Below are 26,843 nucleotides of genomic sequence, written 5' to 3' on the forward strand. Positions count from 1 at the left end.
GAAGATATTCTTGAAATTCGATGTGAACTGCTCGCCGTAACCACGGCGACGATGCTCGACATTTTTTTCGAACTGCATTGTTTAAATGGTGAATAAGATTATTCCGGAAGGATTAGAATTTTACAGCAAGTATTATTACAGCATTGATTATTTTACATCGTTCCCTTCGATGTTTGAGACAGACTTCATGCTTGCACAGAATAACACCATATTTTTCTCAAATAAAACAATTTCTGTTATTTTCGGTTCCGATTTATCGAATGTCCAATAACATAACCACCGTTCGGTTGTTTTTTCTCGCCACCGCGCATTGCAGCAAAAGCGGAATAAAAACAAATAGAAAAACACGACGGTCGTATCTACGAGAATTGCTGTAATTTGTTCATTCGGATTTAAAGGTAAATATTTGTCGAGGAAATGACAGACCTCTCGTCTTCCCGTCTTCGTTCATGATACATTAGGAACTCCTGCATTACCATTGCCTCTGAAATTGGCCTTACTACGATCCTCCGCCAAGCGGTTACCAGAAACAGTCGAGCCCATTGATGAAAACCAGCCGAAGATAAATTCCCGCCGTCACCCAGGTCGGCTGGTTATTCAGCCCTCGATTCATTTCAGGTCGAAAATAAAGCATCAACGAGCGCGTATCTCAATTGAGAGCACGCCGAGGAAGCATCGGGCACCGCTTATGAATCGATCTAAATATACCGAAAGCATGCAACGAAAGCGGAGTGATCGGGTTGGAGAGATGCCTCGTGAGAGAAAGAGAGGGAGAGAGAGAGAGAGAGAGAGCAGACTGACCTTGGCGAACCTCTCCTGCGTGTCGAGGATCTCTATGAAGAGCGAGACCTTATCGTCGACTATCTTGAATCCGTTCCGTGGCTGCGCCAGCAGCTGCTGTATCGCTTGCGAGGTGGTGAGAGGGGTCGCGGGGCTGGTAGCCGGTGTGGAGGTTCTGGTTCCGGTACTGGTGGTGCCGGAGCTGCTGTTGTGCAGATGAGTGCACCCCAAAAAGATCGGATTGCCGTTTGGCGAGACGCCGCAGTTAAATGGCCGGAACGGCAGTCCGTGGAAGGTCGGGCTAGGCCTGGGCGCGGAAGCACGAAGAAGTGTCTGAGCAGACGGTAAGGACAGCCGTCGCACGGCACTCTGATTCTGTTGTTGCTGTTGATGGTGATGCTGCTGTTGCGTCTGCTGTTGAGTTCTCGACGGCGACTTAAGTATCTGATAGTCGCTCGCGGCGGATGGCAAAGATCGATAGCCGGAATCCGATGGTGAAGCGGGCGGCATCGGAGCGGTTTGTGGGGTGGTAGCGATGCTATGAGGCCTGGGACGCAGAGCGGCACCCGGCGTCCACGTGTTCGAATTACCTGGATTCGTCAGTATGCTCAGAGCGGGCCCTTGTGACGTGGGCGTGGGTGGCTGGGGATGTGGCAGGGTCGAAGCGTACGCCCTGCGAGGTATGGGTTGGTGCAACACCATTCCAGAGGAACCCCACTGTATAGGCTCGGCTGCTGTTGCACGAGCGGACGATGGTACGCCGGTTGCTGATGTTGCTGTTGGAGTTGCTGCAGACACGCCTGCTGGAGCTGTAACGGGTGTCGAGGCGATGCTGTGAGGCCGCCTAGGTATGGGTTGTTGTAGCTGCCCGTTCCATAAAGACTGGGGTGGTATAACGCTGCGAGTCGTGGGTCCCATTGTACCGTTGATGGGTGCACCGTTGCCGCGTGGTTCCTGTTGACCGTTGATACCATTGATGCCGCCATTGTTGTTACCACCGCAGGTGGGTACAGATACTGGAGTACCGGCGACCGAATGGGCCCGCCGTTGTGCCATCCCTGGTACAACGGCTGCGGTAGTGCTTGGTGTGCCAACGGAGCTCCACGATGACGGTGTTGTTGATCCTGATGTGGCTGATGCGGCTGGTGTTGTTGCTGTTGGGCCACATGCGGGTGATGCTGCTGATGGTGATGGTGATGATGATGATGATAATGCTGACGTTGCGTTTGTTCGACCAGCGAGTTGACCAAGGGAGTGGTGGATACCTGAGACGACATGGTGGTATGCTGGAGCGGTAATACTATGAGGACGCCTCGGGGCTGTTGGTTGGGGTAGACCGTTGGGAGTAGAGCGAACTTTATTTGCGCCGGATGCTGGTATCGGGGCTGGTGGGGTGTACAATGGGAATCCGTGACCATTGTGACTCGGGCTACGGGTGGGCAACTGGTTGATCGGGGACGACTGTACGTTATTCCGTTGTTGCTGTTGTTGTTGCTGCTGCTGATGATGCTGTTGTTGCTGGTGATGCTGCTGCTGCTGGTGATGCTGCTGCTGCTGGTGATGCTGTTGCTGCTGATAATGCTGCTGCAGCTGGTGCTGCTGGTGCTGCTGTTGCTGGTGGTCGTTGATGGAATTTGATCGTAGCGTGCTCGCTGGATGTGTTGGGGCCGGTGGGGGCGGGGGTTCCAAGAGATTTTCAAGTTCTGCAGACAACGACCACGCTGAAGATAATGCTGATAATGGTGGTACTGTTGGTAGAGCTGGTAGCTGGACGGTGTTGCTGATTGCTGAATTGCCAGCGGGCTCGGTATTGTTGTTGATTGTGCCGGCAAGGCTTGGCGAGGAGGACTTGTTGTTGACGCGTGCGGCGCGCTCACCGCCGATGACAGCGGTGACGTGCTGTAGATGACGATCATTCAGGCTCGCACGTCCGTTGACATTGCGATAGAAACCGGGAACCGGTGCGAGGTTCAGGCTGGTCGGCTTCTGTTTCACGCCGCCGTTTGGCTGCGGAGACGACGCGGGTTTCGGCTCGCCCATTTGGTTTTTAGCGGCGTCTGGACACTACCGACTAGGTGTCCGCCAGCACGATCATGGTCCTCTATCCTCACCCGCAAAACTGTCTTGCCTCTGTCTTGCGTTTGTCCTGCGTCTATCCTCTATACAACTACGAGTTCTTTAGTTTCGTTTATTGTCCAGCGTTCATTTAACGCATTTCCTCGTATTCGATGTCCAACGAATAATCTATCCACCTATATTTGGCGATGCTTCAGTCGAATGTGTCACGTAGAAAAATTCGATTCGAGAATCGTCGACTGTACGTTAACCCGTCGCTACCATTTAGTGCGAGTTTCGGTCGTTCGCGAGCCAGCTCGTGCACATTTTGCGCGCGACATGTTTGCCCCCCGCGTGCGAACGAATCGATAATCTCCGCGGTTCGTCGTCTGGTAGTTCAAACATCTGCTGCCTCTGCTATGTCGTCGAGTCGGCCAATCTCCATTTTTATCGACGGTTATCCCACCTCGACGTCGTGTTTCGAATTACACGAGCGTTTCTCGCTTGTGTCGCCCGTGAACGATATCCGGTATTCAGGCTCTGTTTGCTCGTTCGTTACATCAGTCGATAGGCCGATAGTCAAGCTTTGTCTCCCGCAGCCGGAGATCGTATAATATTTCGAAATAACATTTGATTAATTGTATCTGCCGGCGTGCGTTAATTCAACGGCCGGAATTCTCGCGCGAATCGATCGTTATTAATTACTCGTCGATTGTTATTCGGATTAAAGTGCGAACTCATGACCATTATTATATTTAGAGTACTTGCTCGTTAGTCGAACTGTGTCCCGACATAAATTCAATCTTTCTAGCCGACAATCTTTTATTCTTTCTTCTTCTCGTTATGTTCCGTCTTCTTCTTCTTCTTCTTCTTGTTTCTCTACTTTCTCTTCGTATGTTTCCTCGTATCAATAAATCTCTCTCAACTGGGTTTATATTGATCGTGAACAACCGGTATAAATCTTTCAAATATATAATAGATATCTCTATGTAATAGATAAGATCTTCGATTAATAAATCTCCGCTATAACGACAACGATCACTAAATCCTCTAGTAATGACTTTAATAGAACTTCGAACTATGTTTGCTGGATACGTATGAATCCAAGTGAAATTCCTTTATCTCAGTAACCTTTCGACATTTCACAGCTACGTGATGCTTTTACAAGCTCGAATAACAGAAACTACTTTGCGATTGAAAATTTACCACGTGGTCGATCGTGCGTGGTCGCACCGTGATTTCGATCCTCGATTGACCTAGACGCGTCTCGTGCTGAACCACGCCGGGAAAGAGAGAGAGAGAGACAGAGAATCCTTCGAACTCTCTGTACTTCACTAAAAACAATTTCGGAACACGTCACGGTTTCGAAGTTATCCTCGCGGTTACCCGTTAACGCGTACACTGAAACACCACCAACCGGACACGTATTATCGACGAATTAGCACAACAGTTCGAAAATAAACGGATACGATTTCCTGATCAACGACGCGAAACACTTCCCTCTTCGTTGCTAACCAGATCGCTCACTATTCTAGCTCTCGAATCGGGATCACGAAAACACCATTCGCCAAGCCCGATTCTAGGCACGATCCTTGTTCGATGTTCTTGCCAGTTGTCTCCATGTCTGCTCGGCGAATTGGTTTGGTCAAGGATCGCTGAACCGGCCGCCGGTCTACCATCTTCCCCGAGCACCGATCCCGTAACGATGATCCTCCGTCATCTCGGAAACGTCGAGACAACCAGGATGGTCGGTGGTAGCCAGGCTCGGCAGCATGATCCTCGGCGATGACGCGAGTCTTCCGGTCGCAGATAAACTGAAGGTAGCCGAGACCGCGCGCCGGTGTCCTCGCCGGTGGGAACCGCGTGAGTTCAATGTGCGCGGGTCAGGAATCGAAGAGGGAAGTTAGGGACAGGAGGTCAGTCGGGTGAGACTGACGCGTGGCTGCCGTGCCGGGGGCGGAGTGGCGTGTTCCTCTTTGGAATACGGCGGGATTCGAGCCGCGAGCACCCGCACGCCTGCGCCTCGCGGACAACCGAGGTTCTCTCTCTCTGTCTGTCTGTCTTCCGGCCTCTCCTACCTCCTCGCCGTTCTATCCCATTCCATCTCTCGCTCTTTCTCTCTCTCTCTCCTTCTTCGCCATCCTCCCACTTGTCCTTTCACTCCCTCCCTCTCACTCTTCCTCTCTCTGTCTTTCTCTGATCACGGTTCCTGAGGGAACATTGATACGGCCCTGCCGTACCCTCGCTGCATCCCACCCCGGCTGGTCCAGCCGAGTTTCCGAGGCTGTGTACGCCGTCAACGTCGCCGCCGACGACATCGACGACGACCATGCCGATCCTTGTGCCTGTTTCTTCTCGCCGCTAAGCCGCGGTGCTAGGTTTTCGTGGTCCAATGCCGGGATAGTGTGTCAGAGAGGAAGGACAACAACAACGGCCGCAAGAACAAGTGGAGGAAGAACGAAACTGCGTTTGTCTCTTTGAGAAAAGACAGAGGGACACCTCGCCCCCCCCCCCCTATCCCTCGTCTTCTCACCGTCGTCGTCTACGTCGTCGTCGGCCGCTCTGCTCCCCCGGCCTGGTACACCGCACGGTATCGCGTCTCTTTGCTTCTCCTTTGACTCCATTGTCTCCGGCGAACTCTTTTTCGCGGGTATACACGGCAACCAGTCGACCATTAATATCGTCTCATTGATTCCCAGCTGGCGCGAACCTTTCTTTCGCCAGGCTTTAACCGAGACACTGCGCTTATACCGGGTACATAATTATTCGGCGAGATAAAAAAAAACAAGTGAACAAACACTCGAAAGCGGAATAACAGGGTGAAAAAGAGGCTGGGCTTGTGTTAGCACGGGCGCGGAGCGTGTGCGACGCCGGTCCTCACCGACGTTGACAACCGTTTCCACCCGAAGACGAGGCATAAAGGCGAGAGGAATAAACGAAAAAAAATGGGAACGAAAGTACTATCTCTCGGTGGTGGAGGCCGTACGCAGGGCACATTGCCCTCCTGCCATCTATTCGTCGCCCCCTCCCCCTCCCTCTCCTAACGGCCCACTCTCATCCCTTCCGTCGTTTCTCGTCATCCGTCTCTCTCTGTTTATCTATCCACCCCTCCCTACGTGGTCGCTGTAATACGAGCAGCATGCGTCGACCGTCAACCCCCTTTTCGTGATCTGGGTATGTGGGGCTTTGGCCATGTCGCCTAGAGAAGCTTATGGATGGATCAATGATAACCGCTATCGCCACCATAACAATACGATTATTTAACGACGTAATAGTATGCGTAAACGTGGACGCGGTCCGTCGCAGTGTTCGGTGAAAGTCGGAACATAATGGAGGTTTTATCTTAATACAGATTCCAAAGGGGGGTGAGAAGATAGGTAGAAATGTAAGATTTCACGATTTTAACACTTCTGAGGGTGCCTCGCGTGATATGAGGTACTTCATTCAATGGCTACAATTTCAAAACGTTTATTCAAATTTAATACTTCTCTCCGTAAATGTCTCTTTCTATCTGCTAGGCTTGTTTATCGAAGCACAAGGCTTGTACCTGCACTTATGGACGTTCATTAATATGTATAATCCTAAGACGATCAGGCTGATACGTGGCACCTCCTTCTTAAACTTTCTTCAAGAGATTCAACCGGCAACCAGGTTAGTACAATCAACAACCAAGTTCAGCTACAACATGATCGAATCACGCAATCGTAATTGAGTGGTTTCTCGTGAGCCCTTCTATCCCTAGCGGTGGTCATGACTGTAACACAGGCGTTAAAAACGCTTTCAATTTATGAGAACTCGAAAAATTCTTTAACAGAATAATTAAGTCGTGTAATATGAGATTTCAGATTTCAAATCACTTGCAAATGATTTTTAATTGAATGGTAAGAAGTCTGTAGAAAAGTAATCGAGATGAGGAATTCTATAAACTTTCAAGTAATACAAAAGTGAGACAATTCTTTGACATATAATCAAAAAACTATTGGAACGATCAAATTACGAATTCTTTGGAACCTAGGAAGTAGGAAAGAAACACTTCAATTACTGAAGGTTATAAATAGAGACAGGAGCTAAATATAAATTCATATTCTTCATTATTAATTTTAATGTGGCGAAAATAATAATATATTAATACTCTTAATTTTCACTGTTTTAAATTATGCTTGCTCATTTTTGTTATAAATGCATAAAATCCGGAGTCTGGTTATAAATAATCAGCAACGATCTCTGGTTCAAGATGACAAATCGTACAAAAGAGTTACATAGGTAATTTCAAGTGATGCAATAAATACATTCGATGTTCTAATATTTACAAACGGAGGTAAATGCACCACGTTTGCTTGAATACATCACACTATTTCGAGTTTTCATTAACTGCACAAAGGATATCTTCATTACTTTCGTCTACAAATTAACACGAATTCGCTTTTAAATCCTAAAATTAAAGTTCTCGATTCAGTTCCATTTGAATATAATGTTAAGCTTTAATTGCAAAAGAGCTTTCCTAATTGAATGGAATTAGCGCTCTAATTGAATCGAATTCTGCTACCTTTTATTCTCCTCAAAGCTGCTGGACTGACCACTGAAATGAGACCACCGGTCGTCAAAGAGATCCTTCTCTTTGCTAAATAGAAGATCCCTCTAGTTTCGGTTTCGGTCTTAGTTTTTAGATGGTCTGATGTAGGACTGCGGGTGACAAAGGCGAGCACGAGGTATTAGGGAAACGCTCGCCAAGGGATGACGTAGGGTTTAGGTAGATTCTGTTTTAAGGAAAAACATCCAACCGGATAGACGAGATTAGTACGCTAGATTTGGGTACCAGAATTATTTGCAACCGTTGCATCCAGTTATTTCAGTCGCAAATTCAACCAGTACTTTGCAGAGTTTCAAAATGGATGAACCACAAGGTGAAAGCAGATTAAAGGACAGATTTGCAGCGGAGGGACCGAGTAAATCGACGGTACAATGTAATCACCACCAGCCACCCTGGAATTTCTTCATTTTTTTCCGCGGGCGAATTTATCTATTTCACAAAATTCTTCCAAGCAATTCTTCCGAGCGGATGTTGAACTACATCTCGTATCCTTAGAATGGACTGAACTTTACTAAAATGGCGAGGAACAATCTCTACTTTTTTATTCTGCATAAAGATCAATTTGTTTGAAATTTTTACTTCCACCACTTTCGTAATTACGGGCGCGATTGCCCCATGGCGTGTAATAGATATAAGTCGGAACTAATTATATTTTCTACTGAATTTTTTGGATAGATTTTCATAAGATCCTCATTTTTCTGGATACAATAGCGAAATATCTCTTTCATTCTAGTTTCTGCAAACGTAAAAATGGGGTACTTAAAAATCTACTTCCTCGTAGGCACGCACAGTCTATTTACACACAGGGTGGGTCGGACCATCGTAGTACAAACGGGCAGAGGGTGTTTCTACATAGCAAAATAAGAAAGAATTTCGGTATAACATTTTTGTCATTCGAAGCTTCGTTTTCGAGAAATGCGAAGCTGAAAATGCCGCGAATCGTCCGACGCGTCTTATCACGACCAAGCAATTCTACCGGTCTTCAAACTCGATTTTTTCGAAAACGAGGCGTCAAACGGAAAAATGTGGTTCCTTTTATCCGATTTATTTTTACGTGTAGAATTACCCCTTGTCCGGTTGTATTTCCGGCTCACCCTGTATAGAATTTTTAACTCTTAACTGTTTACATTAGTTTTTAACTTTCAACTCTTTGCATTATTAATTATGTTGGTATCTAATGTATGAGGTATTATGTCAGAGTTTCGTATCCATAAAATGAATAAATCAAACAGAATGGAATTATTCCAGCGAAATAATGGTGCAATAATAAAACAAAGAATGAAGAGAAGTGTACCGTAGAACATACGTTGCTTATAGTACGCGGATGAAATTTTTTACTTGAATGGAGTCTCCTTGTCGTACTCGATCACAGAGGAAGGAGATTATCGCAATTTTTATGAAGCTAGCATGAAACGAATCCGGGGGCCGCGCCGGCAGAAGTAACTCCCGATATTCCGCGGGCTGCGTAACATTTTCCGTTTTCAATATAACCGCATCTCTGTGCTCGACTTCTGTCACGACCACGATGTAACATATCTCGCAGCCAGGAAATGCATTCGTGTGCCGCCGATATCCAGAAAAAGTTTCGTCCAGAGTCGGCGTGAAAACTTTTCGCATAAAGGCATCGTCGACATCGGGACGACTCGACTTCATCGAGAAAACAGAACGGATGAAAGAGAAACGAGCTCACTCTCCGAATTGTTTCGCTTTAATCCGTCATCGATGAACCGAGAGCTTAGTTGCGAAGAAAATGGAATTTGAGCGACAAACTATATTCGGCTCAACGTGCCCGCCGACTAATCCCGTGCATTAGAGTTCGCATTTGGAGCTATGAATTAGGTTGTTGCATATAAAAGGTCCGATGTTTAACAGTAACCTTTAGCAAGCACACATTTTTTTCTAAATAAACTTGTTCATCGAAGTGAGCACCATTCTAAGAAACATTTTATCAATGAATTACAAGTTTCCGGTCTGTATTATTGTAGAAATTGAATCATTTGGTCGTTTCATCATTTCATCAATGAATTACAAGTTTCCGGTCTGTATTATTGTAGAAATTGAATCCTTTGGCCGTTCACGTTTTTCACTTACATCGTTTACATTTGTTTGCCATCGATAAAAATGTGTGCGACTTCCGTCAAAATTATTTCAAGTCGCTCTGGAGCTCTATTTCGAGTGAATCCGGATGCAATATCAAACATGAAATGTGGAATAAAATTGTATTATTGACCTTGCTGTTAATGCGATATTGATAAACGAATAATAACAGAATTTCATCGTGTTTCCTTTTCGAGAAAATTGAATTTAAAGATTCAAGAACGAATGCTGTCGGATGAATCGACCAATTTGTCTGACCATAACCTTCTGATTCTACTTCGTGCAGCTACCAATGATGTACGAAATCGAAGTTCTGTTTGATAAAACTTTATCTTGTACTTTCGACTTACAGTGGGTGTACAAAGGTATTCGTACACCTTTTAAAAACTAATAACTTTTCTATAATTGTACCAAACGACCTGATTTTTTATAATCAATTAGAAGCATTGGTTTACGAAATGATAAGCAAAAGAGATTTACCAAAAATTATAATTTACAAGGTCACATGCAAAAATAAAAGGAATTTTTGACATTTTTTTTATTTTGGCCCTCAATGAAAATATATGTTTTCTATATGTTAGTTATACATATGCTGAAAATTTCATCGAAATCGATTAACATACACACGAGCTACAAGTGGTTAAAAATTGTGAAAATCGTAGTTTAATCAATTTCTGCTTAAAATCCACAGAATCGTACATCTTTCGATGCGTGTCTTTTTTCAGTCAAATTTTCGGCATGTGTATAACTACCATAGATCTACAAAACATATGTAATATTTTACATTTTCATTAAGGGCCAAACAAAGTTTTAAAAAGTGCCTTTCTTATACATATTTGCATGTAATCTTTTAAATTACAATTTTTGGAAAATCTGTTTCTTGCATATTATTTCCTAAACCAATGCTTCTAATTGATTATAAAAATCAGGTCATTTGGTACAATTATAAAAAAGTTATTAGCTTTTAGAAGGTGTACGAATACTTTGTACACGAACTGTACATATTTTTGTGAGACCATCCCCTATGACTCTCAGACCGCAACTCTCGTGATACCGCAAAAGGCATGCGTATTAGAGAGATATATAAATGAATCAAATTGAACAACAATTTTCAATATGTCTAAAATAATTCTTTTTTATTTTTGTCGCAGTGTGTTTTCCTACTTGTCGACCACTGTAGTGTGCAGAGACTGCTTTAATGCCAGTCAAAGATCGTCAAGCAGCTAACCGAGTTTTCGTATCGGCTGGGAGGGCTGGTTTGGTCGTGCGCCAGAATCTATTACACCCCCGCAAATTATGCCACAAGACGGCACTTCCGCGTGGCCACATTATCCAGGACGGTACCGGGCGGTTGGCGGAGCCCGGCCCGGACCGAGTTTGCCGTTGGCGGGAATGGATACAAATGGAATCGGCGCGGAGGTCGCGATACTTATTCGATCCGGCAGCTCCCGTCGAACGGAATTACTCCAAGTTCCGATGAGACAGCGACGCGCGGTTGTTGCCGGTAGATAAATCATTCGCTATAACGCGCGACACAATGCGTCGCAATGAAAGCATCGCGCCGGCAGAATTGGTCGACGACAAAAGGAAGGAAGCAAGGAAGGAAGGGAAAGATAGCCGGCGGGTTTCGTAACGACGACGCTCCAAAGAAAACTCGATGCGCGCTCGGTTGATACGGCGAACACATTGGATCATACCGGATGGATCTATTTCTTTAACTGGTCTTTTAGGACCGAAAATGAACAGCCGAGGAACTGCTGCACGATCCCCTGAATCAACTCTAGTTCGAATCAAACGCTTCTCGCAAGGAACGGATCGAAATTGGATCACTTTTTTGGGTTAATTATAATAAGGAGCTTAAAGGTCGATTTATCTTAGCCAGTACAGAACAGAAGTCGAGAATCCAGTGTTTTTCAAAAAGCCAAAATAGTGGATACAAAACCAGGGTAATAATATAGTAAGGTGGAGTGGGGTACGTCCGTCTACGGGGCAAGTTCGTTAGTTGGTTATTTTTATTATAATGTGAACGAAATTTCTCTAGCTTGTATAATATTTATTAATGTAGTGTAAATTAGAATGAACTATTCTGCATAGATGTCGTCCAGAAATAAAGGTGTTTTATCAACCAACGCCAAACAGTCACGTGCGAGGGTACACGTACAACTTTGAGGTTACCCTGAATGTGCAATAGTTTGCAAATCATTAATATATTCTGTGTTGTTATTTTAGTTAAGTACAACAAATATTGATGTAAGTGTACATTAAATAAACCGTTTTTATTGTATGTTTTAAAATTTATTGAGAAAAACACTAAGATGATCTTGCCCCGTAAATATTACTACACGGGGCAAGTCCGTACTATCACGGTGGGGTAAGTGCGTACTGTATGGGCAACTATAAAACTAAACAATATATCTAATGGAATAAAAAGAATTTTGTAGCAGGCTTGATAATATAATTCTTTCCTTGCCCCGTAGCACTTGAAACAAGGCTCGAAAGCATTTTTAAACTTTGTTTTAATATCACTGTATCCCCTTTCATAATTCAGTACAAAAGTACATGTTTGTTTATAAATGGATAACTATAAAATCAAACAATATAATTTAATGCAATAAGAAGCATTTTATAGCAGGCTTGTTAATTATTCTTTTCTTACCCCGTAGCACTTGAAACAAGGCTCGAAAGCATTTTTAACTCTCACAGACGGACTTGTCCCATTTTCGGAGCAATGTACAATATCCTATCAAAATGATAATTTTCAAGCAAAATTAGAATCCCACAAAATACTAATTCATCAGTAATAACTGTGGCAAGAGTTTGATACCAAGAACGTTGAGTTTTTAAATACCAGACTGAAAATACATCAGTTTACAGTCCAACTTTGCAAAAACTAGGACAGACTTACCTCACTCCACCTTATTCAGTATTTTCCAGAAAAATAAAATACCGAATTCAAAAGCAGGGTAGCAAGGTTCTGTCCGACGCGACTGACCGGACTGGCTAAGATAAACCAACTTTTAAGCGGTTCGATTGTAGTTATTCCAGTGTCAACGTAATCTTCAGTGTCTCACGTGACGCGAAGTAACGTTTCATGCTACGCAACGTCCCCGTCTAACAAAATTTAAATTGAGAAGCAACGATTTCCGCGCGAAACTCGAATCGAGTCGAAGGAATTTTTAACGGTGCTACGGCCACCTCAATTATTCAATTAAACGTTAGAACTCGTCACCAACTTTCCCCGAGGGCGAACAATTCCCGGCGGTAGGGACGATTGCGCGGTTACGGCGCGCACCGTCTGCAAATAAAGAGGAAAGGAAACAACGGAGGAAAGCTCGGGTGAACAGAATCTACTGCTGCGAGTTACGGTAATGACGCGATGCATTGAGACAATCCGAAGTACCAGCGAAGTCCTACGACTACGCGGTTTTGCGGTTAGGGGGACACGTAGAGAGACCGTAGTCAACTAATATGATGTACTACCACTTTATTACGGGTGCAGAGTCAGCAGCGCGGCAGCGGGTCCGGGTTAGATGCGTTCCAAAATCCAAAAGTATCGTCGCGTCGCACAGAAACAGGTTTTCTGGTCGCTCGAGAGCCTGGCCGAAATTTTGCAATTGATCGGTCACATCGAGTAACTTCTGAATTATGCGTTGTAAAAACAAATTAAACGGTCCAACAAATTAAAATTTTTTTTCTACGAGAGATTTGAGTTTGAAAAAAGACATATTTCTCATCTTTAAACAAATATTCTGATGTTATTGAATTGTTCTTCACAGCAAAAGATTCTGTAGACTTTTCTGAATACAGTGATATCTGATATTAATGCATTATGATTGTTTAAAGATATGTTTAAACAAACGATTTTGGCTGTTGGACAGTGTTATGTTTACAGATGCTACATGGTATCAAGGAGGACACATGATATAGTGCACATGATTTCTTTATAGGTGGAGGCGTTTAGTTGATTTAAATGTCAACAATCGGGGTAGTTTTTTATTCCCAATCAAAAAGTGTTGATTAATCAAATGGTTCCCAATTAAAAAGTAAAGATCATTAGTTTAACAGATATTTGAATTTACATGTTGACAAAATGATGGTTACCGTAACTTTTTAAATGTCACTATGTATTTTTTACTACATACTATTGTAGCTGACGTCAAGACGAATCCAACAACGCGGAACACTATGGCCTTGAGTAATAGAATAATTGTTTTGACCAGCTTTCCTGTCGCGTTTTCATTTTAGCAGCGCAGCGTCCCGCGACGCAAGTCTTCGTTTCTCGTTGGCGCGCGCGAACGATCGAAAACAAAATTATCGTGTAATAATATTTTGTGCCGGTCCGGTAGCTTAATTTGCTCCCGTTGTAAGCGCAAAGCGGTCCGCGAGAGGAGTACACGCTAGAACTCGTCGGAATAATTCGTGTAGAAACTACTTGCGGAATGACGGTAAACTGTTACAAAAGACCGAAACGTTTCATTTTCTGGAACGTGTATCCGACGTTTTCTGTGACCTGGGTGAAACAGCGATACGATGGTCTTGCAAAAGAAAAAAATTGTTCTTTCGAGATTAAAACATTAGTCCTTTGGTTACTGTTCGGTTCGATTGATGCGTGTTTCGCTGCTTGCAAATGCTTTTGGTTTATCTCTGTGAAGTTCGAAACGAGATGAAAGATACTGCTGCCGTGAATAGAATAATGAAACTGCTGGATCACGAATAAAGCTACCCGCAAAGGTTCTTTGCTGATATTAATGGTATTTTGCAGGGCTCTGGAAGATAGATAATAGGAGAATATACAGGACAAGCCAGCAACTTTGTCCATCTCTGAAACATTTTCGTTATTTCAAATAACAACGAAAGACGTTGTTTTAATGGCAGCTTGCTGTTTTCGCTTAGCTCTGGCTCCCAGCATGAAAGATACGATATCATATTTAAAAAATATAGAAACGTGTTTCTCTCTATTGCGCGATCATGCATTATATATTACAGTTCTTCATATTGTTACAAACAACGGGAAGATGAAACAGTAAATACTGTCACACCTTGTGTGGAAAGTTAACGTTCTTATTCGAATTTTCTTTGGTTACAAAAACGTGGTACTGTATAGGGTGATTCACGCAATTGTAACAAGCTGTATCTTTGTTTAGAAAACAGGACATTGACATTTTTTGTCTGTGAATACCTACATATTTTTATACACATCGATTCTCCTTGCTATTCTGCGTAAGAAAGTAACCAGATTTTATCAGAATTTGCTGGAAAAGACACTTCGTTATTTCTTCGTACAAAATAAAAATTTTCTACTTGAATTCCAACAAACTGGAGTGAAATAAAAATTTATTCTCTATCGCAACATATTTAGTAGGTTGAAAATAATTCTGCTAATGTTTTAACTGTTTTAAATTACACCTACTCATTTTTGTGATAAAAATGCATAAAATCCGCTGTCCACGTAATAAATTTATAAATATTCTTTCAAATGAGTACGGTGCGCGGACATCGTCCCCGAAGGTTTACGAGAACGTCCAACCATTTCGCGCTGTTAATAAATGATTTACGCGAACAAATTCTCGTAGTCCACCGCGATGAAAAACATCGACGCGGTTTTCCGCGCAACGAGATCGCGCAGCGCAGCGGTGCGAGCAAAAACTGAAACGCGGACGACAAGAGAGACAAATTGGCGGGCGAGCGGTCGAAGACAGAACGCACTTCGAAATTTTGCATAGCGGGCCCATTGTGTGAGCTGGTATTAAAGCTGCAAGTAACACTCGGGATTAGTCGAGCAAACGTTGGCCGAGTTGCCACAATGGGTTCGTTAGCAAGTACGCGGTAACCGGTGCCGGCAGACAGGAAGCGGCGAAATGAGGAGAACGCACAACAACCAGCCATCGAATCCCCTTATGTGCGCGATCCGCGCCGCGCCGTGGCTCGTTTTCTATCTTGAATAGCCAGCCAATCCGAGGACTCGATCTCGCTCGACTTGTCCGGATTACGGTCGCGATCCGGAGATCCCCTAAATTCGCTTGGTTTGCAAGCAAGCATCCGGTGTGACGCGCGGCACGCGACACACGCGTTCACACGAAATGCGCGCGGCTCCTTTATCAATATTCGGTCCCGCTATCGCGGCCAACTTGCCGCAGCCGCGCACTCTCAATTACATCTAATTACCTCCATCCTTCTTCCCCGGGCAACGCGAGAACCCAGCGCTCAGAAACGCTTTGCAAATATTCATCGTCGATCGAAGGCCTCGCTCGCGAAATGGAGCGCGAATCGGTCGACTGGCTGGCTGGCTGGCTGGCTCTTATCTTGCACAGCTTGTTGGCAAGATACTGTATTAGCATTTCATTAGCTGGGTACGTGATCGCCAACGAAGTGGGTTTATTCGCGATTCTACTTTGAGGTGTATAGTGGATTGCTCTTGAGTTCGCTCTCTTGTTAGTATCGTGAATGAATATTAGTCTCATTTCGAGAGTGCTTCACTGGAATCGGTATAGTCGATGCATGTTTACAATGAATATCACGTGTACCTATGCAAATGATAACATCGCACAAAGTTCCAGCAGATTTTGACTTCACTTCGAGCTTGAACCCAGTTAGCGGCGAAAGCCGCTTAGCAAATGTTCGCACAACAAATATACAGGGTGTCTCGCCTGATTTTGACATCTTGATTTTCTCGCTATTGTTACTCGTAGCAAAAAATCGTTCAGCATAGGCTTGAATGGTATCGAGTGGAGCATATTTTGATGATATCAGTATTTTCGTTAGTGGACGCGTAAAGGTCATACAAAGGTTAACTTTTTTTTAAAATGGAATGAGATATTTTTGAATACACCAATCGATGCAGCTGAACATTCGTTATAAAAAAGTACTAACCTATGTATGTCGAAAAGTTAGTAGTTCAGGAGATATTTCAATTTAAAAAACTCTAAAATACCATTACTGTCGTACTAAGACGTTACATAAGTAAGTAAACGCTAACATCAATTTCAATTTCAATGTCAATTTTTCAATTCCAACTTTAATTTCAACTTCAACTCTTCCATTTCAACTTCAACTTCAACTCTTCCATTCGAACTTCAATTTCTATCCATCCATTTCAACTTCAATTTTTCAATTTCATTTCGTTAATATCAACTTCAATTTCAATATCAACCTTTCAACTTCAATTGCAATATCAACCCTAAAACTTCAATTTCAATATCAACCCTAAAACTTCAATTTCAAGACGTTAGTGTTTACTTACTTATGTAACGTCTTAGTACGACAGTAATGGTATTTTAGAGTTTTTTAAATTGAAATATCTCCTGAACTACTAACTTTTCGACATACATAGGTTAGTACTTTTTTATAACGAATGTCCAGCTGCATCGATCGACGTATTCAAAAATATCTCATTCCATTTAAAAAACAAAAAGTTAACCTTTATATGACCTTTACGCGTCCACTAACAAAAAAACTGATATCATCAAAATATGCTCCACTCGATACCCTTCAAGCCTATGCTGAAAGATTTTTTGCTACGAGTAACAATAGCGAGAAAATCAAGATGTCAAAATCAGGCGAGACACCCTGTATAATTAACTTCTAATTTTATTTTTTGAATACTCGATTATGTCATTACTGGACTGTGGATCTTTATGCAAAATAAAAGTTTTGTGCAATAATTTTAAGGAGGGGCTACGAAAAAAATTCTTTCATCCTCTAATCATTTTTCTACGTTGAAAATAGGAAATTCATGTTTCTCAATTCCCTTAATCTTTGTTCTATTCCAAATTGTACCTACCCATTTTTTTCATAATTGCATAAAATCCACAGTCTAGTCATTACAAAATACTTCTGTTGAACACATGAATTTCGTACTTAATCTCGTGGTATGAAACGTGAAATACTTCTGTAATTTTTATTCCAGAGTTCATCGAATACCAAATGCCGAATACTAATTGAAATTCAATATCGACGTTATTCAGTATGTATGTTGTCTACCACTGCTTGGAAGATGAAACAACACTTCGATACGGACAAATGTAACTGTATCGAAAAACTTTGCGACAGAAATCGTTAAATAAAACTAGGTTGGACTCAGGCCTACCGAATAGTACTGATCGCATGTGCGTCACATACAACAAAAGCTAGTCGAGTGTGGTTCGTACGTGGTTAAACTGGAAGTGTAGAAGGAATTTCTAATCCGATAAATAGAACAGTGACTAGTTTGTAGATTACATGTAGTGTCATCAAACAAGTAAAACAGAGTTGCTCTGTAATCTGGCAAGTACTGTACGATCGGTTTCTGGTCGAACAAGTACAGTAGAGTTTGTTTGTGATCAAGCAGATATACTCGATCGCATTATGATCAGAATTAGCGCAACTTCAAGTAGAATAATACGCGTTTATCACTACATCAGGTCTAACTACATCACACACTTACAAAATCAGTTCAACAAAACTCTCTGCACTGTTAAACCACGGTTTATATAACGAAAATATGTTGCTGCTGGAAATAAAATTCTATTCCAATTGAAATTCTTGAAAATTCTCTATAAATACACTGTATGTCTTTGTGCCTAACTTTGTAAACAAGAGATGTCTTTCGACAATGTTTCAGTGTTTTATACCAACAGAATCCTACTATTAGGTGGGCAACTAAATTCGCGACCATCTTTTTCGTAATTCGTTTATTGAATCATTATAACCTCGTGTAGTGACCATTCCTTTTGAACTGATTAATTGATTGATTAATTTGATTTAAAATACTCGTGCTTAGAAAATATATATAAATGACTTTGTTCGAGAAAATGTGGAGGTCGCGAACTTAGTTGCCAACCTGATAGAATATGGTAAGCATCAACATAGTCTTCGCGCGTTAAGTTATGCCTTTTAACACTAAACCTACCACCATCGGTCGAATGACCGGTTCTAGATTTTTTATTTCACAATTATTCAAATTATAAAGCTGCTTTTGTGGTAAATGATTACACTAATATATTGAGCAGCGTAGATATTGTAATATGAACCGCACAAAGTTCAAAGAAATTTAGCTACTGTTAAAGCTCGGTAGGTTTAGTGTTAAAGAATAACTCCTTCGAATTACATTACTATAACGTTACACCGATCCAAATGCGTCGTCCCATTTAAAAATAAAACGACAATGGCATCTTCTCCATAACAACAATTGCCCCAGTGAAGCAAACGTTTCGTTTCCTAACACTGTTTGTCGTATGATTAAAACCAACAATTATCGGTGTGAATCTTAGGTGGCTCGCGCTGTATATCGAGATATTAGTGTATAAATAACACCGAAACATGGTAACTTGATGCGCAGGCAAAAAATGCTGGAATCAGCCGCCTCTAAACCAGGATAGCCCCTTAATCGACGAGTATTTATCAAGAGGGAAACTGCCGGCGGCAGTGCCCGACCCCGTGAAAAACAGTTCCGTTACCGAGTCTTGCCGATATCATCAGAACGGTCGAACAATTCAGCACTCCGTCGGGTCACGGGGACATCCACTAGCCCCCGGAGCATCATATTCGAGAAAACGTTTCCATCGAACAGCCTGGAGACGGCGTGTTCCGTCTCCAGCCGGCATTCGGCGAAAAGGGCGCGAAGTGGAAAGGGGTGCGAAGGCTTTCAGGATTCGTATCGAATTGACACCGCCTCTTCGCGACACTTTATCGGCCGGAGGAGTCGAGAAGGAGAGCCACGGCAAGAAAAGGGAGCGAGCGCGAGCGCGGGCACAGCCGCGGCCGCGGATAGAAGGAATATCTGGCCTGAAATTTAATTGAGGGGGATTTCGCGAAAGAACCGAGCCCGGATGTATCATTAAAGCGAGCGTCCGCGCGACGAGCCCCCCGCTCCCCTCGCCCTTAACTCGGTAACCCATATTTCACGGGAGCACTTACCCCGGCCATTCTTCCTTCACAAAGCCACTCGTTCCGCACAAAAATACTCGGCCGAGGTCGCCGGAGGAGCCCAGGGCACTCCTAACCTCGCGAAGAATCGCGGCGGCGAAACCTCGTACCGACTACCTTCTACGGCTACACGGTCTGCCAGAGATACCGTTAAATATACACAAGGTGTGCCTGTGCATGTACACCCACACGCTCAAGCGTTACGCCTCGCTGCTTTTTTACCTCTTGGACTGGCGAAGAAAGACGGCGCGGCGCGGCGGGAGGCAGTCAAATCCCCGGGAGATGTCAGTGCTTCTTGCACGGTATACTGTACGCCGTACGCTACGGTCTCGTTCACTTTTCCGGCTGACAGGGGACGGGGAAGAAATTTTTTGACAAACTAGTAATTGGATGAAGAACCAGTGTCGTCAGATTATCAACTTTTCTCCCTCCCACTCTACCTAACCCCCTCTACGGTGCCATTCCCCTATTCCGCTGGCAAACATCCCCACCCTCCCGGCACGAAACGGTCACGTGACTGTGCCACAATTAGCGATGGGCTCTGAATCACTTCGAATCGCTTCGATTCAATATTTACGACAAAAAATTCGAATCACTTTGCAACACAATTCGAAGCTTAGAACTGTTGAAATTCTTGGACGTCTTCAAAGTTTTCATTGTCTTGACAATCTTGAAAGCCTTAATACTAATATTAAAATCTTGATATGTTACATCTATCGTGAAACAATCATTACGTCATGTCAGTATTGGGATGAATAGTAGTATGAACGTACCAATATTATAAAAAGTATAACATTTATTAAGATTATCAAGACATTTAAGATTTCGAATAAATATCGAATCGATTCGAAACTCTGTGGTGATCGATTTGTTCGAAAACTTGCAGAACAGAGTATTGTATGCCCATCACTAGCCACAATGTCACGTGACTAGACCGGTACAGTAATCTTTCGGTAACTGTGACATCCACAAGCATGTCGCAGTACAGTCTTTTGTTCTTCGACAAAGATTATGATTTAAAACTGTAATACTATTCACCCCGAGGCCTGTTACATTATCCATTGTGCAGACAATTTTATAGAAAAATTCAAAGAAAACTAGAATCACGTGACATTGTTTTTCTGCCATTAACACTCACTGTACCGAGCACAAGGGGGTATATGTTGTTTTATGAAAATGACAAGATTACAATTATTTTTCGCCATTTTTATGGTCATATGAACTTGAACGACACAAAATTTGTTCAGTAATTTCTACTGGAAACACTTTTGTAATTTCAGCAAGGATAAAATGAAAAATGTAAAACCGGTTGTTTGACCAGTCGTAGCACGGTTAGTTAGTACATTTTAAGGATGTTCTGGAGGTACAATGGGAGACAAAAGCACAAGAAATTCGAAATCCATCGATACATGGCAATGAAAGCCATTCATGAGTATATTTTGCGTTAAACTTTTGCGAATACTATACCTCTGTAGCTATATTCAGTGGTCTACACTTGTCGCGTTTCCATGCTAGTGAGAGACAACACGATAAATTTGACGTTTTGTAACAGTTTATAATTTTTTTTGCTCTGTAACTGTTTAGAGAATCCTAATATATTCTGAACATAATTAATTACATAATTTTTACTACATATAAAAAACTGGAGTTTCTAGTTGCGTTTTCTCAAGGATTAAATAGGGTTTGAAGTGGAACTTTATGAATTCTCTTATGAAACTTTAAGTTGCTATAATTCTTAAACGGTGCAGTGAATCGAACCCAAACTTTGGTAATTGCATTAATTTAGTAAGAATTATATCTTGTCAAATTTTCAAAAATTTTGTTGCGTTTTTATATACCTCTAGAACATCCTTAAGTGAATGAAAAATTAAATGAAACTGTATTAGCATTTGTGAGTTCAACCAGAATTTGTATATATGTATATATATAGGTTCTAAGCTATGATAATAAAACTTTGTTGCATGAATTTATGTTTGAAAAACGTTAACCCTAATAGTGACGAAAACGCGATGATCTGAAGCGAATTGGAATATTCACAGAAGTTTGTAAAAAATGTAATTGTAAATACTGTAATTGAATTAGTAGGAACGGAGTTAATGCTAATTTAAACATAATATAATTAGTATACAAAAAGAGAGTGAGAGAGAGAGGATAGTCAGAAGATGTGAAGGAAGTAGAAAATGAGATGTTTTTATCAGACTGCTACATTACGAATAAAGTCTGGAGATGGTCGTACATTAGGTCCATCCTCGGTCCGACAAGCTGTGTACGGACCATTCTCGGTTAAACAGCTACGAGGACCGTACTTAGTTAGAAAAGGGGAGATGCAACTACACGAAAACACTTTGTCACCTGCAGCTTGTCAAACTAATTTATTAGGATCGTACTTTTAACAGAGCGAGCGGAATGGGGATCGTTCTTGGCGAAACGAGTCAAATGGAGACCGTATTTAGTCAGAAAAGTAGAATGGGGACAGTGACTAGGCAGGAGAATAGAATATGTGCAGTCACGGTCCAGATGAGTGCAACGAAGTTACCACCTGGACGAACAAGTAGAATATTCTACCTAACTGGACAAGTAGAATATGAAGGGTTCATAATCAGTAGAATGGGGTCACTCTCCGGTTAAACGAAAAAATATACTCAGACAAGTAGAATGGATTTAAAAATAGAACGAGTACCGTTTTTACATGTCTCCGGTAATACTGGAGGTACTAATGAACAATGTTAATCACCAAAATTGTTTTGGCCCGTGGTTAGTTTATGTTACTCTAAAAAGATTACTTTTGCGAATCACATCTACGAGTTAAAAAAGTCAAGAAGATAACTTACACCTTTTACACACGTATATCGATCTGTACATTCAACATTTATAACAGGTGGAAAATATTTTAATGACCTATGAAATAATTGTCATTGAGGTTAAAATTCTCATTATACTCACTAACTGAGATGGAATTCAAAAATTTCTGGAAGTTTTTGGCCCGTGGTTAGTTTATGTTACTCTAAAAAGATTACTTTTGCGAATCACATCCACGAGTTAAAAAATGTCAAGAAGATAACTTACACCTTTTACACACGTATATCGATCTGTACATTCAACATTTATAACAGGTAGAAAATATTTTAATGACCTATGAAATAATTGTCATTGAGGTTAAAATTCTCATTATACTCACTAACTGAGATGGAATTCAAAAATTTCTGGAAGTTTTTGGCCCGTGGTTAGTTTATGTTACTCTAAAAAGATTACTTTTGCGAATCACATCTACGAGTTAAAAAAAGTCAAGAAGATAACTTACACCTTTTACACACGTATATCGATCTGTACATTCAACATTTATAACAGGTAGAAAATATTTTAATGACCTATGAAATAATTGTCATTGAGGTTAAAATTCTCATCATACTCACTAACTGAGATCGAATTCAAAAATTCCTGGAAGTTTTCGACCCAATAATATTTCGGCCAAATTCATTCTGTGCAGCATATTCACACTGTCAATTATTTCAATATAGAACCTAAATTAGCTTGACTGCTGGGTACTGTAAAAAGTTGAAAAATTCTACTGTGCAAGAACAACGATTTGTATACAGTGTGGTCTCCACTTAAAAGTAGCCACCTAAATATGTACTCCAGTTGTCATGGCATAAAAAACATTTTGTCTTTCACAGATCTCTTTTTCGGCACAGACTGAGTAGACAAACTATTAGAGATACCTGCATAAAGTCACAAATTTACATCGAAACAATTTCTAAATGAAAATCTAGCTACACTGAACTCTTATTATCTTCAGGGATTAATGATGTTTGCAAATTGCAAACTTAAGAATACTATAGGCAACATTATCCGTCACATAGATAACAAATATATCTTTCGTACAGTAGCTTTAATCATTTATTTATCGACTGTAAGTGTATATTTTCTTTGACTTCTAAAACTAGAATTAAATATGGAACTCATTTCCAATGAGTTGGATACAATATACTTTTTATATCACCGTAACTGAACGAGATATTTATGTGGTTCCATTCAGGTGTACCGCCCTGTATATAATACGAAATCCAACAAGTATTAAAGCATCGTATTATTACCTGAAAAGCAGTAGTGTAAATTTCACGATCGCACCAAATTCGTCGAAATGACCACGCAAGTAGAACGCGGCTGGATTCTTATCGGACTAGTAGTATCGGAGTACCGTATGGTCAGACCGGTAGAACAGCGAGTGTTTTTAGTGAAACAGGTACAACGCTTTTGAACGCAGATAGCGTATAAGCTTTCGGGAAAAGTACGATTCATTGTGCTCCACTAATCAAATGATATTATCATTTCCCTCGAAACTATTAGACGCAGCTTAATTGGCACTTCAAATCTGAAGGGTTAATTTTACTCACCGGAGGGGTTCCGGAAATGGCCATTCTGTCGGGCCTCGAAACAAAGAGGCTCCTTTGATACGGGAGCGAAATAAAAAAACGACGGGGGGGAAAGATACACGTGAAAGGATTTTTTTTGAAAAGCTTGAAACGACAGGCAGGCCGGTTTGCCCGATTCGAGTGATTTGTATGGCAGTGATAGGGCGTTCCACTTTAATCCAGCGGAAATCTCATATCGTCCATTAACGCCTAATTGAAATTCTCTTTCGACCGGATGGATACGGCCCGTTTCGCAATCAAATACGCATTCCGGGCTGGACTACCGCGTGCCGATCATATTTTAGACGAGTACCGTATACCCGGCCGCCCTTCAATTACTTATAAAGCCAATTAAAATTCACAGCTACTTTCGAAAACTTTACGATTCCCAGTCAGCCGACTTGCGATTCAATCACGGTTTCATCTTCATAGTATCACGGTCTATTCTCCCGAAGAAAAAACTGCGATACGAAGTTTCGCATAGCGCCGACCGCAAAGTTGCATCGGGTACGAGTACGTTGCTCAACAAAACTACGACAAACGTGTGATTTTAGTGAAAATATTCAGTTAAATAATATTGTTCTACCGAAATCTAATTAGAAATGTTTCACGTACGTATACAGAATAATCTTTGGTCATTTTGCTCGTTTATGAAAGTATGAACGTTACCTCGAGGTTTACAAATGCAACATTTGCCCCCGTGATTCGAGGAATGATTGAACATTAATTAAAAAGATATGCTGCAATTATTTTCTCACGTAACTAATGCCGAGAACGAATGACTTCGTGGAATTTCATATTTCAACGCAATAATGCAAATGCGCGTGTTGCAAAGCGTAATCAAAAATGAAATTTCCAAAACCGTTGGCCTGCTTGATCTCCAATGTAGCAAATGGCAAACAATCTAATTACATAAACCAGTGAAATGAATTTATTTGAAGTAACTAAATTTAACGAAAAACTTCTGTCGTACGTTATTTTATTAATTAATAATAATTTCTCTTAGTCGCAGCTATCCGAGATACTATACTTTTGAAATTTTATAAAATCATGTAATCACGATATTCGAAAAAATCACAGGTGTCTCGTAGTTTTGTGGCGGAGTGTACCGCGCGAAGCAACGTCGAATTGGGTGAGCGTTGGATATTCTCTGGATTACCTTGTCGGACAAAGTGCATTTAAAACGAAGGGGGGATATTAATTCGATTGTCGCATCAATACAAAATACATCCCTCAGAAATATCACCGAAGCGCACCACTTACCGATCATCAAATCCGATTGTCTTTTCCAGCAAACGTATCTTCAAAGCATTCTCTTACCTGTAACAGAAAAATGAAAACGTTTTTAACGAGGAGGAACGAAAAGCGATTCAAAACGAAATGGTATAAATGATTGAATCATCTCATCACGTCGGATTCTCTTTATCCATTTAAGCAAAAATTCTCTTTATCGTTAATGAAATGTCCACTCACATTTTTACTTTGAAGCTGTAATGTAAAAATTAATAATCTTCAGAGAGTCTGTGAAACATTAAAACAAGTGAAGGGGAGTGGATTTTCATTGCTGTAATCATTATAATGATAAACGCTTCGAGAATAAAATATACAGTTAGGAGCAAAACTGATCACACACACACACTTTAGATCAGAATAACTTTTTTTGTCTAGATGAATTAGTTTAGTAAATGTCGCCGAAAAAATATGTTGAAAAAATGCATTTGGTCGGAATTGTAAAAAACAATAGTAGAAATTGATTTTTACGACCTTTTTAGCTGGGCCAATAACGAAAATTTAAAAGATGTGTTTGGTTAACTTGTTAAATTGTATCTCCGAAAATTTCATTGAAATTGGTTTACGAGTAAAAATTGCAATTTTTCAAGATTTTTAGCCTTTTTACCACTCTCGATCGATTATAACTCGTAAACCAATTAACCAATTCCAATGAAATTTTCGGAGCGTATATAATTTATACAAGTTGAACCAAACACATCATTTAAATTTTCGTTATTGGCCCAGTTAAAAAAGTCGTAAAATTCATTTTTTACTACTGTTTTTCACAATTCCGACCAAATGCATTTTTTCAACATATTTTTAGACGTCGTTTACTAAACTAATTCATCTAGCCTTACACAGAAATTGAAGTCGTTTGGTCCATTCTTAAAAAAGTTATTCTGATTTAAAGTGTGCGTTTTGCTTGTAACTGTACATGTGAATTGAATTATGAAAATAAAAAATATGTAGAAAATAAGATGTGACAAACGAAACATGAACGTGAGATTGTTTTACGTAGAAAAATTTTTGGTCGTAAACACTCGTCAGTTTCTATCGTGTTTTTAAATAATCCAAATATTCAGTGAGAATTCACTATGTCTGTCCTGTGTCTTAATATCCAGTAAGCAATACTGGCAGATTTTGTTGTATTGGATGCAAATCTGACATCGCTTTTTCCTGTAGCAATATTTGGAAAAATTTAATTTTGAGAAAAAGTAAAATTTGTTCGTCCGTTCAAAAATTTCTATAGATACACCCAAGTGAAATGAAGCGTAGATTTTTATAATAAAATAACCATTCGACGTGCAGCAAAATCTATAAGAATCATTGACTGACTGTCGAGGTACGTGAAAGAAGATAATAACAGCTTTTGTATTCTATACTATAGTAGTAATGTGTTTTTTTCTTAAAATTCACAGGAATTTTTCTAACGATCTGAACTGATTAAACGACGTAAATTCATCCACCTAATTCTCCAATTCTTTATGTTCGGTGTTCCCACATCTGCGCATAGAATTAAATGTTAGATGGTTCACAGCGGAATTACAATCCCCGTGGAGAAATCTTATATCGTGAGTTTATGTCGGATACGGATGACATCTTTGTGTGAAACCGATCGCCATCGAGGAAATGAAAAATTCCAAACGAGATTTGTGCCACGACCGGCGGCCTCCTTATCCGACGCGTATCTGCGCCTGGAATTTATGCGAAACCCGAATCCCCGGGAGCTGGAT

The 26,843-nt window shown here is 41.3% G+C and overlaps 2 protein-coding genes across 14 annotated transcripts in view; both read right to left on the minus strand.

The window, feature by feature from the left end:
- The window catches only part of LOC143217589 (uncharacterized), a 172,282-nt gene extending 147,186 nt beyond the window's left edge, over positions 1-25,096 (minus strand). For both annotated transcript variants that reach the window (XM_076442057.1, XM_076442056.1), the window contains exon 1: positions 802-25,096. In XM_076442057.1, the coding sequence (XP_076298172.1) occupies positions 802-2,820 (2,019 nt within the window). In that variant the 5' untranslated portion in view covers positions 2,821-25,096. The remainder of the gene's footprint in view (positions 1-801) is intronic.
- LOC143217586 (dystrophin, isoforms A/C/F/G/H) overlaps positions 1-26,843 on the minus strand; it is a 1,095,306-nt gene that overhangs the window by 598,331 nt on the left and 470,132 nt on the right. The window lies entirely within an intron of this gene.

The sequence above is a fragment of the Lasioglossum baleicum genome, chromosome 17, assembly GCF_051020765.1.
Source record: "Lasioglossum baleicum chromosome 17, iyLasBale1, whole genome shotgun sequence".
Taxonomy (NCBI): Eukaryota; Metazoa; Arthropoda; class Insecta; order Hymenoptera; family Halictidae; genus Lasioglossum; species Lasioglossum baleicum.